Source organism: Myzus persicae, unplaced genomic scaffold (assembly GCF_001856785.1).
Source record: "Myzus persicae strain clone G006 unplaced genomic scaffold, MPER_G0061.0, whole genome shotgun sequence".
In the NCBI taxonomy this organism is placed as follows: Eukaryota; Metazoa; Arthropoda; class Insecta; order Hemiptera; family Aphididae; genus Myzus; species Myzus persicae.
This window is the reverse complement of record NW_019104355.1, coordinates 294,573-306,290: the sequence shown is the minus strand read 5'-3', so window position 1 is coordinate 306,290 and position 11,718 is coordinate 294,573. Positions and strand designations below refer to the sequence as shown.

The 11,718-nt window shown below is 26.9% G+C and overlaps 3 protein-coding genes across 4 annotated transcripts in view; 1 reads left to right on the top strand and 2 right to left on the bottom strand.

Annotated features, from left to right (window-relative positions):
* LOC111041454 (biogenesis of lysosome-related organelles complex 1 subunit 6-like) overlaps positions 1–1,820 on the bottom strand; it is a 4,158-nt gene extending 2,338 nt beyond the window's left edge. Inside the window, exons 1-2 of one of the 2 annotated variants that reach the window (XM_022325729.1) lie at positions 1,681–1,820; positions 1,493–1,588 (exon numbers count right to left, since the gene is read on the bottom strand). In XM_022325729.1, coding sequence (XP_022181421.1) covers positions 1,493–1,588; positions 1,681–1,736 — 152 coding nt within the window. In that variant the 5' untranslated portion in view covers positions 1,737–1,820. Of the gene's footprint in view, positions 1–1,492; positions 1,589–1,655 lie in introns of both variants that reach the window. The other variant, XM_022325730.1, reaches the window with a different exon arrangement.
* Positions 1–11,718, top strand: part of LOC111041453 (transcription initiation factor TFIID subunit 9-like) — a 31,446-nt gene that overhangs the window by 4,781 nt on the left and 14,947 nt on the right. The window lies entirely within an intron of this gene.
* On the bottom strand, positions 6,274–10,191 carry LOC111041452 (integrator complex subunit 13-like). The gene is given in 2 exon segments (XM_022325725.1): positions 6,274–8,083; positions 8,893–10,191. Coding segments are annotated over 2 exon segments (2,031 nt in total). The 5' UTR covers positions 9,369–10,191; the 3' UTR covers positions 6,274–6,528.

Genomic DNA, 11,718 nt, shown 5'->3' with positions numbered 1-11,718 from the left:
GGGGGGGGAACACGTGTGTGTTTTTGTTTTGGCAGAATTTCTATTGGGCACCCGTAGGTTTCTGCCATGCCCGGTTGGGGGATGGCGGCACTTGTTCTCCGGTCACCGCGACTTGTCCAGAGAAAAATGCCGCCCGGTGGCCGAGGATCGAACCGCGATCGGCTGCATCGCAGCGGACGCGTCAGACCACTCGGTCACCTCGTCCCCCTATCTATTATTATTTATTGGTTCAATGCATAATGTTACCTATAGTAAATTTTGACATATCACTGTTTTGGGTTTTATAACATAACAGTAATAGACTTATGAACAATAATATTATAATTATTATTATTATATGTTTAATAATTTTTATAGTTTGATAAAATATGTTAAAGCAAACATTTTTTTTATCTTCAAAAACAATAAAATATAAATCTGTTGATCAACCTATTACAATATTGAATATAGTACACATTCATATATTATAATAGTAGACTTTCAGATAATTTAAAAAATGTTAATAAACATTTAATTTCATACACATGAAAATCAAATAATATTTATGTTCAATGCATACATATTAAACCAAACAAACTATATATACTTTATAGGTATTATGAAAACAATAACTTATTGTTTTAACTGAAAATATAAATTTATCAAACTTTCTATTGAACTTATTTATGGATTATGAATATGCTAAAAAGTATTAGTATAAATTAGATTTTATCACTTTAACAATATTATCTTACATGTATTTTGTATCTTAAAATTTAAAAATTATATAAAGTACAAGACCAAATTAGATCCCATCAATTTATCAGTAAGCAACATAATCTATATTTTTATCTTAGATTAATATGGTAGTGGCTTGTTAATCCCAGCTTGGTCCTGTGAAAACTTATTAGCCCCCTGATTAGCACTCAGATTTGTTATTTTGATGCCATCCATAATAATAAATATATCGTGTAAATAATTTGACAGTCCTCAGAAAAAATGTAACATTACAATATCCTATTGGTACCATAGAAATTTATCAAATAATATAGGTTGTTTAAAAGCCAATAAACAAACCTATATACCAATAAAACAATGGTACAACAATAACCACTGTGGGTTTAGTAGGGTTTGAAATATTGTCACCATGCCACTGCTTATTTATATTTTTATGTAGATACTTAAACTATACATAATAAAAAATGAATAATTATCACTTGTATTCTATTTTTGTATTATAAATATATATATTTGTTTAGGTACGTTTTATTCCATTTAGGTACCTACTTATTATGGATGGTGGCAAATAATAAACCTGAGTGATAGGGCTTTAAAGTGTTCATAGGTCCAGGCAAGGATATAACAAGCCAATACCATCAAGGTATTTAAAAGCATAAGCTGCAAACTTTAAAATAAGAAATAATTGTAGGTAACTAAATTAAATAATAAATACTATAATTATAATTTTATACCACAATCAAATCATCTCCGAGTATTTTGACTAGGTACTTACACAACTTCTCTGATTTCAGATTGAACATCTTTCAAATCTGGATTTATTTGGTTTAAATAGGAGTTGATTACTAATAATCCTGGCTTTGTTTCTAAACTAATTCAAAAAATAAAAAGGTTAACTAACTATGTTTTTAACAAATACAAAAATATACACTTAATACTTCACAGTGAATTGTTCATAATTACTTCGATTCATTTGCATTCCGACATTTATCATTAGGTTTCATGTTTAAATCTTCCATTTTTATAGAAAATAAATAGTTCGTAACACAAGAAAAACTGAGAGTCCGAAATATATTTCTTTGAAAAAATATACAACATTCAATGATAATACTTTATCATATTTATCACTCACAGATAATATTAAATCGGTGATGAATGATAACTGATAACCATAAACTCTGCATGTTAAGTTGCCTATTTATTTTATGATTTAAAGTCGGATTGTCAAAAATAAATAAGACAATTATTTTTACAAATATAATTCAAGAATCAAGATAAATATTGATTAAATAATTTTGTAACTAAATCTCAAAATTAAAAAATGCATTTTTAGTTCATAACTCTGTGACATAAGTACATTTAAATAATGAATGCCCGCATAGTACTGTATACTTAAATAGGTATTTAATACAGACGTAATAGGTGTATGTTTTATGGTTTTTTTTTATGAAAGGTTTAAAATTCAATTTTAATAATTATTTTAAAATGTCTATTTGTTCAAACACCGGAATAAAAAATGTAAACAAACTTTTAAGTGTTAATGACCCTTATTATTACCGTTTATATTACCTTTATATATATTTTACTGGTTGATACGAGTGTTCTGTAGTTCACAAAAAAACATGATTTTTTAAAGTTAATTTTTTTTTAAATTCGTATTGCTTAGCCCCCCACCACCACCCCAAAAAATATAGTAACCCATGCCAAAGTCACTGCAAATACTATAAATTATTTGAATAGTATTTGATCGCTAACAGTAATTAATAGTTTGGTTGTAGACACCAGACCAGACCCAACCATCAGATAGATACACTCCAAGACAATATCAATAGGTTCTGTACGACTGTACACCACTATTGGCTATATTTGGAATTTGGAATAATTCTATAGAAACCTACTAGATAATTAAGTAATTAATTCTAGCTTTAAATAATTTAATATCTGCCTATTCAGTTTAATCAGAACTGAATTGTGGCTTCTCCACCGTACAATTTATACCTATCCTATCATAATAGAATGTGAGTAGTTCGTTATAATAACATTTAATACCTACGTATTAGAGGTGGGTCAAACTCAAAAATACGGTCTCAAACCGAACCTTGGTATATCAAACCGAACCTTAGTATGTCGAACCGAACGTTTTAATGTGAGTCGAACTCGAACCGAAAAATTTTATTCAACATCTAACCACACCGTCACCATATATATATTATATTTCATTACCAAACTAAAGGAATCCAAGATAAACTTTTGAATTAAATGGCAAATTGAAGCTTTATACTTATGCTTTAACTTTATACTGCACGTTAATGTCGGGAAATATCTAGATAAGTAGATAATACCTAATTTTTTATCTTATACAGATAATTTTTAGATCGATTATATTTATCTTCATCTTTATAAAATTCTAGTTATCTATATATCTATATGACATGTGTACCTATCTATATAATTTATTTTAACAGACAAAAAAAAATTTTAAAATGTTTATTTAATATTTATTCAGTATTTATTTTATTTACAATTTACACCTTATTTTTTGTTAATTTTTAACATCTTTTAACTGAGTATAAAAAAATCCAAAAGGATTAGGACATTTATTCCTCTTTTTTTTCAAAATAATAAAATATGTAAGCTGTTTTGTATGATTAAGACAGACAATAACGTCAATAACGTTTCAACTTATAATAGTGTTTAATGTTTATTTAAAACATAAACTATTTTATTTTATGTTTTTTTTTTTTTTTAGTATGTTTCAAATGTACGTATTATTTTATATCTATCTATATTAAAATGTATTAATTTTTATCTTTATCTAGATACAGTTTAATATAACTGTATGTATTAATTAAACTATAATACTATAATAGTAGTTTATACTATATATTACATATATGATTATTATATATACATATTAGTTATAAGTATATTATAGTTATCTTTGTCTTTATATAGATAAATATTAAATTAATACAATTATCTATTCCGAACTCTGCTGAGTTATGTCAAACCAAAATAAGTAATAACTAATAACCAATTTAATACACTTCATATTTTAATTTAATTGTAGTTTTATCAGTTCTAACATTTTAGTTCATATTTTAAAATTATAGTATTATACATTTATAATTTATATTATATACCCATCTCTTTTATATAGACTATAGAGTAAAAGTTGTTAGGTAGGTACAATTGTTTGAAAATTGTGATATGAACTTTGATTTTATAAAAAGTACAAAACAACAAAACCAAAATATTAAATAATTATGCAAGTCTAAAAATAATTCAATAGCACAAGAAATAATCAATGCCCGGACGATATTGTGGTTATAATTTTACTTTTGTAATATTTAAAATTTAAATACATAGTATAATATAGAATATAGTATATACTGTATAACTATATAGAGTATACACAATTATAGACAAAATAAAATAAACACCGGGAACATTTTTAGTTTGAAAGAAATGTAAGATTTTTTTGCTGTTCGTACATTTTTTGAGTTTGAACTATTTGGATTTTTGAACAAACCATGTACAATACAATATTACAAAATGGTATATTACAAAGAAGATTTAAAATAAAAAATTATTTGGGTTACCCTGAAATTTTCTTTTTAAAATTGAAGGTTTGAAAATGTAATACAAGATTCTTCATAAGTAGTTATAATAATAGTTCAGAAATATTAGAAAACCATAGGCACTATTTTTTATAAGCTCCTATTTAAAGTTAAAATTTTGACAATATTTATCAAAAACATTTTAAAATTATTCTGCAGTTAAAAAATAATAACATGATCAACTTTTACAACTATAAGAATTGAAAATGTAAAATAACGTTTCTTAAAAATAATAGTCCCTACTGTAACCAATATAGACATTTTAAGTTCATATTTGAACGAAATTTATGTATTAACGCTAAGAATATCGATTTAGTATATTTTGTTGTAATTTAAAAATATTATTCGTGGTGTATATTATGGAAATTCTACAGTATATTATTATGTTTTAATATTTTAAACACACAATGACATTTCAAATATTATTTTTTTGGCAAAAATGAATTTAACCTACTGTACTAGTACTAATGCTTAATAGTAAAATAAATTACTTTAGTCACAATAGTATCATAAAATATATTAAGTTATATTATAGGCAGTTAGACAGTTAGGCCAGTTAGGCTGTCTTCTCATCAACTGATCAATGTAATTGTCTATTTCATAAACAATACAAATTAAAGTGCCGTGAGAAAAACTTATGAATACCCTTGAACTATATTTTCAGATTTTCGGCTAAGAAACAGAAACTTTATCAACATAAATCCTAAAAAGAGTTTTATATAAACAGCTCAAAAAGTATAAAAAAATTTCCCAAAATGATCAGTTATTTTTTTGGTAGGAATATAAACTACTTGTATGAATACTTGAATACACAACAAAATGTAGAAATTCAGTATGATTTAAAATTATTTGAATGAAGATTGTTGTTCTTGTACAGTAAACTCAAAGAGTAGTATTAATGTAGGGCACCCATGAGATCCAAATTTATTTGCACTTTTTCAAAGTGTTAAGATTTCCCTGGGTAGCATTTTTTACATCAACTTATATCCCCTTTGGAACAGAATTAACACAGGATTACCATTATTTTATTTAGATTGAAGTTAGGGTGTCGTGCTGATATAAAAGTTAAGAACTACTTAATTTAATATGGATTAATAATATCGGGGGTTAGACACTCACGGTGGCGGCAAAATAAACAGCTATTTCAATTGACTCAATTGAGGTACTTTTAACATTAATGATTATAATCAGTGATAACTGATAACCGTTATTAATTTTGTTTTAAATTTTGTACTTTTGTAGTCTTATTCTTAAATCAGTTTAAATTTCCTATCATTTAACTTTTAAAATATATAAATTGTTCTGCCTGACTTGGCGACTTTATTCTGCTTTCAGTGAGACGTTAGTCAATTACAAAAATTCTCAATATGGTTGTTCAATGTTTAGCTCAGAGTTGCATTAATGCCAATAGGACAACAAAAACAAAAAAATGCAGGTTTTTTAGTGTTCCTAAAAATGTGATTCGGTAAATTTGTGCTAATAATGCTCATTTACATTTTTAACTAGTAAAATGTTTGTAAACTTTACAGCTGTAATGAATGGTCAATAAAATGTGAACAACAAGATTTGCTAAACAAATAATTTGATGTCCTATTTAAGTACCATCATGTTTGCTTGGATCATTTTAGTGATGAAATGTTTTCAAGTGTTGACTGCTGACTAGTTTCGACTATGACCGAAAGTAGTTTCTACAGAATTCAGTAATTTTAATTTTGATTTCACTTTATTGTGTGTAACATTAATTTAATTAATTTTTGTAGAGGAATTAAATAGTACATTAAATAAGCAGTACAATTAATTAAAAATTGTATGTCATAATAAAATCAAAACATACAAATCAAACGATTTAATTAATTATGATTATAGCCTATAGGTAATGGACTATTAATTAATAAAATAATTTTTTTAGATAATGAATCTAATGCTGGGACTTACCGGACTTCATTCTGTGATAATATTTTGAATCAATTCAATTTGACTACAATTTTGGGATACAGTAATAGTGATAACATGATAATATACCAGCTATAAAAAAATATATTTATTAAAGTACAAAATATTTTATAATGATTTTTGATGAGTATAAAACCATTATTCTATTTGAGTCAGACAATATGCATCGCAATACGGATAAAATACAAAACAATATTATAAGAGACCAAAATCAAACAAGTATTAAATATTTTCAATTTTATTCGACACTCTTAGTATCTATATTGTCATCAATATGTTGATAGAGTTTAAAAAACAAATTGCCATTTTTATTTCGAGTAGATTTTAATCTACCAGCAAACTGAGGTCGAGAAGAATCGTTTACTGTACCATGCTTCTGATCCTGAAGTAATTGCAAATACATAACACTCTTTGGACCCACATCAACAGATTTATGTGGTATATAATTTTGTATTCCTGTCTGTTCAGTTAATGGCGGAGACATAGGTGAATCAGTAATAGCTTGGTTTACACTTGGCCTGTCTGCCAAAGATTTCTTGAAACTCATTAAAGCTTTCTCAATGATATTTTCTTCATCAACTTTGTTGAGGCATTCAAATAAATATTGCAACACTTTACAGTGATTCTCTGTGTATAAGTTTGATTTTAAAAATGTTTCCAACTCTGCCCACATGGACTTGAATTGGATTTTATTTTTCATCTTTTTATGTGGATTTGATGTACTGGGTGTAATGAGGTGTTCATTCTTTAATTCAACAGCCTTTAAATCATGAATACATTTTTGGCAATTTACTACTTCTTGACCACTCATATTATCTTTAACCATTAATGACAACAGTGGTTCCGTGTATGGTTTCAAATTATTTATTATAGTTGCCGTTGCTGTTAGTGGCCAATATGCAGTTTGTTTTTTCAACTTTTCTTTTGCATCATCAATATTGTTTTTATTTTCTGTTTGTTTTCTACTTGCTGGTTGCAGTAAATTTAACTTCATCAAATTACAAAAATCTCTTTTTCTGTACTGAGTTACTTTTCCTCCAGTTCCATCCTGAATGGTTGGATGGCCTTCAAATACTGACCTACCAGATGACACTGTATGTATAAATAATTCACCATTGTGAGATTTTAAAATATGTGAAATGCTTTTACTACCACCTCGTTTAATCATCTCGAGTAAAACTGATCGACCTTTTAGTAAAAATGTTGTCAAACTTTTTGTCTGTCTGCTGTTTATATCAACTGGAGTGATTCTATGTAGTGTCGTACATTTGTGAATATCTGGCAAGTTGTTGTTCAACCTAGGTGTACACCATTTTAGTTTAATTGTCTCGTAGTCAGCTCCTTCTTTTTTTGAAACCAGTGCTTTGTCATCAGCTACATTTGCATTTAAAATAGATGAATATGCAGTAGCTGCATGATATATTTCTACATCATAAATTGCTGATGAATTGCCATTTTGCTCTGCCTTCATGGGAATACCAGTAACTGTTGTGCTAGATAGATTGTAGTGTTTTAATAAAAGATTTGATATCTTAACACCAATTTTTGATGCAGGAATTGAATGCACTTCCAAATCTAGTATTGGTGATATGGGATGAAGTGGCTGATCAGTGACTTCACATATTATAGAATCTGGATATGTGTTAATTATTACCAAGTGACAATGATGAATAGACATTGAAATAGGCGGAGATACAGATTTATTGATTTTGATCATTTCATTATGAAATGCGGACACGACATTATATATTGACGGGTTGTCCCTGATTGATGTGATGATAATAGTTCTGCAACTGAAATTAGATAAATTAATATTTGATGAGGTCCATGTCTATAATTTAATTTTTATTATTTATTACAATAATTATTCTTAAAAACTTTTTAATTTATTAAAAAAAGTTAACGAACACAACTAAACATAAGAAATTAAGAAATTATCCATTCCATAAATTACTGGAGTTACATCACCAATACCATATCAAACATAACACTGTTTTTAACCCAGAGTTTAACTACTGTTCAAATTATTTTCTTTCGGTATTATATATTATTAATTATTATTATATTAAAGTTGGCACATGAAACATTATATTTAATCAATCTGAATCCAACTTATTTTTCTGTATTGATGAACTAGACATGAGGTATTTTTTTAAATATATGCATTATGCATTATTTATTTAATATCCATTCTCTTTTTGATATTAGCAAAAAATAGTTTTTAATACATATATTATGATTTAGATTTAGGTACAAAAATAATAATAGTGAATTTATGAATGTACATTATAAAATAATAATATGCAATTATTCCTTACCTTACCTACTTTGGAATTCGGAAAAAGTACATTTTATTTGAGAAACTAAACTTTAAATTCAAAATAATTATTACTGCACATATTTAGTAACAAAAAAGTTATCACCCCTCTCCTCCTAGCACTGAAAAAAGTTTCTGATAAGGGCATTAGAAATAAATACATTTAAAAAAAACTAATATCTCAGATAAATTTGGTATATTAAATACATTTTCTCAGTATTATACCTTTAACATGTATGGTACCCATATGTAAAATTATAATTTAAAATAATTAAAACAAATTACTTGTTTTGAACTTCAATATTATTTTTCTTAGCCTCTTGATCCATTTGTGCTGCAGTACATTCAATCATTGCTTGGGCTGCAGGACGAAATCCGTACACAACATTGGAGTTTTGATTTGAGTTTGGTACATGTATTGAGGGTGACCCTAATAATGACAAACGATGCTGTATATAGTTAACGTTTTGTTGACTAGATGACCAATTATTCAAATTTCGAGGTTGCCTGTCGCTGCCAATAATGCGTATAAGTTTTCCTTCTGGAAATAGATCCCAGACGATACGTCAGTAATCCACTACAGCTTCAATGGTACACGTCCACATTGATTTGAATATGATTACTGGTGTTCCATTTTCAGATGACCGTGTCTTGGGGATAATTTTGATATGCGAGTTACTCTTCAAACTGAAGTATGAAGTGTGATCCACCACAAATGTGGTTTTATGATTTGATGGAAAAATTTGATCCTTTTGGCTCATATTTATGCACTGAAAATATGTTTTGTATAATTAAACGTTTAATTTATTTCTTTAAACTAGGATCCAAATGAATGTATATCGGATCTCGAAAAACTGATATCTGTGTACTAAAACAAAAAACATAACAAACAGGTGTTTTATATGTTACGCTGCAGACACTAGGCAGATAATAAGGAATAAGTCATTTTTGAATTTTAGTAATTTGTTTCCAACTGTATACTAACTATATCGTGTGTGGCACTGTGGAGTATACTCAATACAGTCAGCACTAGATTCTGATGACGGATGACGAACCTAACCTAACCTAAAATCGTAGTTTAGAGAACAAACACGTTGCAGGTTCTCGGAGCAGCTCCCCTTATCACAGTATTATTATCACCCAACCCCTTATTATCGCGGTCACGAAGTTTAATACCATTTTCATGGTTAATATATTATCATCCAAGCAGTGAGCGCCAACTCAAATTCAAGTCAAATTCAACGATTATTGTTGTAGTAAAAATATAATATATTGTTTTAACATCATAATTCGGTAATGTAAGATTTTAATAAGGTAACCTCAGAGTAAAATTGAAAATCTGTTACTGGTCCAAAACACACTTGTTGATTTATTAATTATTTTGAAAATGATCTTGTATTCTAAATCGCATTTAGAATAAATTGTGATTATAAACTCATAATCGATAAATATTATTAATAGATGTATACAGTGGACACATTATTTATTCAAGATGGGTAAGCCGCTTTCCAACTGTTATCTGTATTACTTTATATTTCCTGTAGAAACTTTTTTACTTATTATTTATTAACGTAAAACTGTCCATATAAACACTTTGTTGCATGTCTGAATATTGTTTATTAAATATTTTAGCAAATTATTTTTTGCTTTTATATTTTTTAAATATTTTAGCATACCGTTTTTTTGTTTATATTTTTTTAATCATCTTTTTTTAATGTAAAATGCAATATCCAATTAAAAAGAAAACATATTTTAGTTCAACATAAAAATGTCACCCATTTGACTAAAACTGAGAAAAATTATCATTATTTTGAAATACTCTCTCATAATTTTTATTCATTACTAGGTAAAGATAACATTAAAAAAAATATGATACATTCAAAAAAAAATGTGCTTATATTACTTACTTGGTTATTATATTAATGAAAAAGTAATAACTTAATATATAAATCTGCTGTAAATTAATTGCAGGGCTTGAAACCGAAAAAAAATTTTCGATTTTGAATTTGATATTGGCTACCGGTTTTTAATTTTTGCGATATCAATTTTGATATTGATAACCAATATACATTTTTTTTCGATTTGGTTTTCAATTTTGAGTACTGGTATTGTGTTTTTGAGGTTTCGATTTCGATGTTGGGTTTTAAACAGTTTTAACCGGTATTCAAAACCGATTTTGAAACTGGTTTCAAGCCCTGATTAATTGTAAAATTGTACGATTGAAGAGAGTAGGAAGAAATATGCTCGTTGACTCGATTTGTTCAACACAGAGAGATACTTATTTAATAATAAGAAAACAGTAGCTTCAAAGAAGTATTATTGTAATCTCTCAGGAGCGTTTTATAGTGAACGTATGGGGATACGTGCTTTAAAAACAACTGGCTCATATAAATTATGTACTTGTAATATATCATTATATTAAGGTGTAAAAATAGTTCAATATATTACATTAATAATAGGATATATAGACAGCTTTAGATATCAAATGCTTTATTTTTCTCATTTGATTATTAGATCAATGCTGTCCTTCTTTTATCCCAACAGTAGTTAGTAGTTCTAAATAACTATGTTTACGTTACTTATTGCAAAACACATCATTATTGATATCAGAATTTAATTATCCTAGTCTTCCAATCCCTTCTTCTGTTCAAGGCACAATTGCTGTTAACTGTAACATTTTATTTATAATTTAATTTAAAATTTTTAAAACATAGTTTTTTCATGTACCTTACTAGATAAAATAAAAAATGGAGTGTCTTCCAATGTAATGATTGATAAAAACTCATGACAATTATATCAAGGTTTTTAATTTCATAAACTCAAGTCTTGAAGTCTCCTCCAACAAAATTTGCTGAATCAATGTACAATTATATAAATAAATAATAATTAATTGTGTAATATATGCTATATTTTTTAGGTTATGTAGGTAGAATAAATCACTATTTCATTTTAATAGCAGCATTAAAAATATAAAAACCAAATGAAAAAAATGAAAGTTCTAATTTTGATGAATTAAATATTTAAACAAAAATAAGCTATTTTTCTTTTAACAATTTAATTTAAATTGTTATCTTTTTAATTTAATCGAAAAATTAGAACACTTCTGATTTT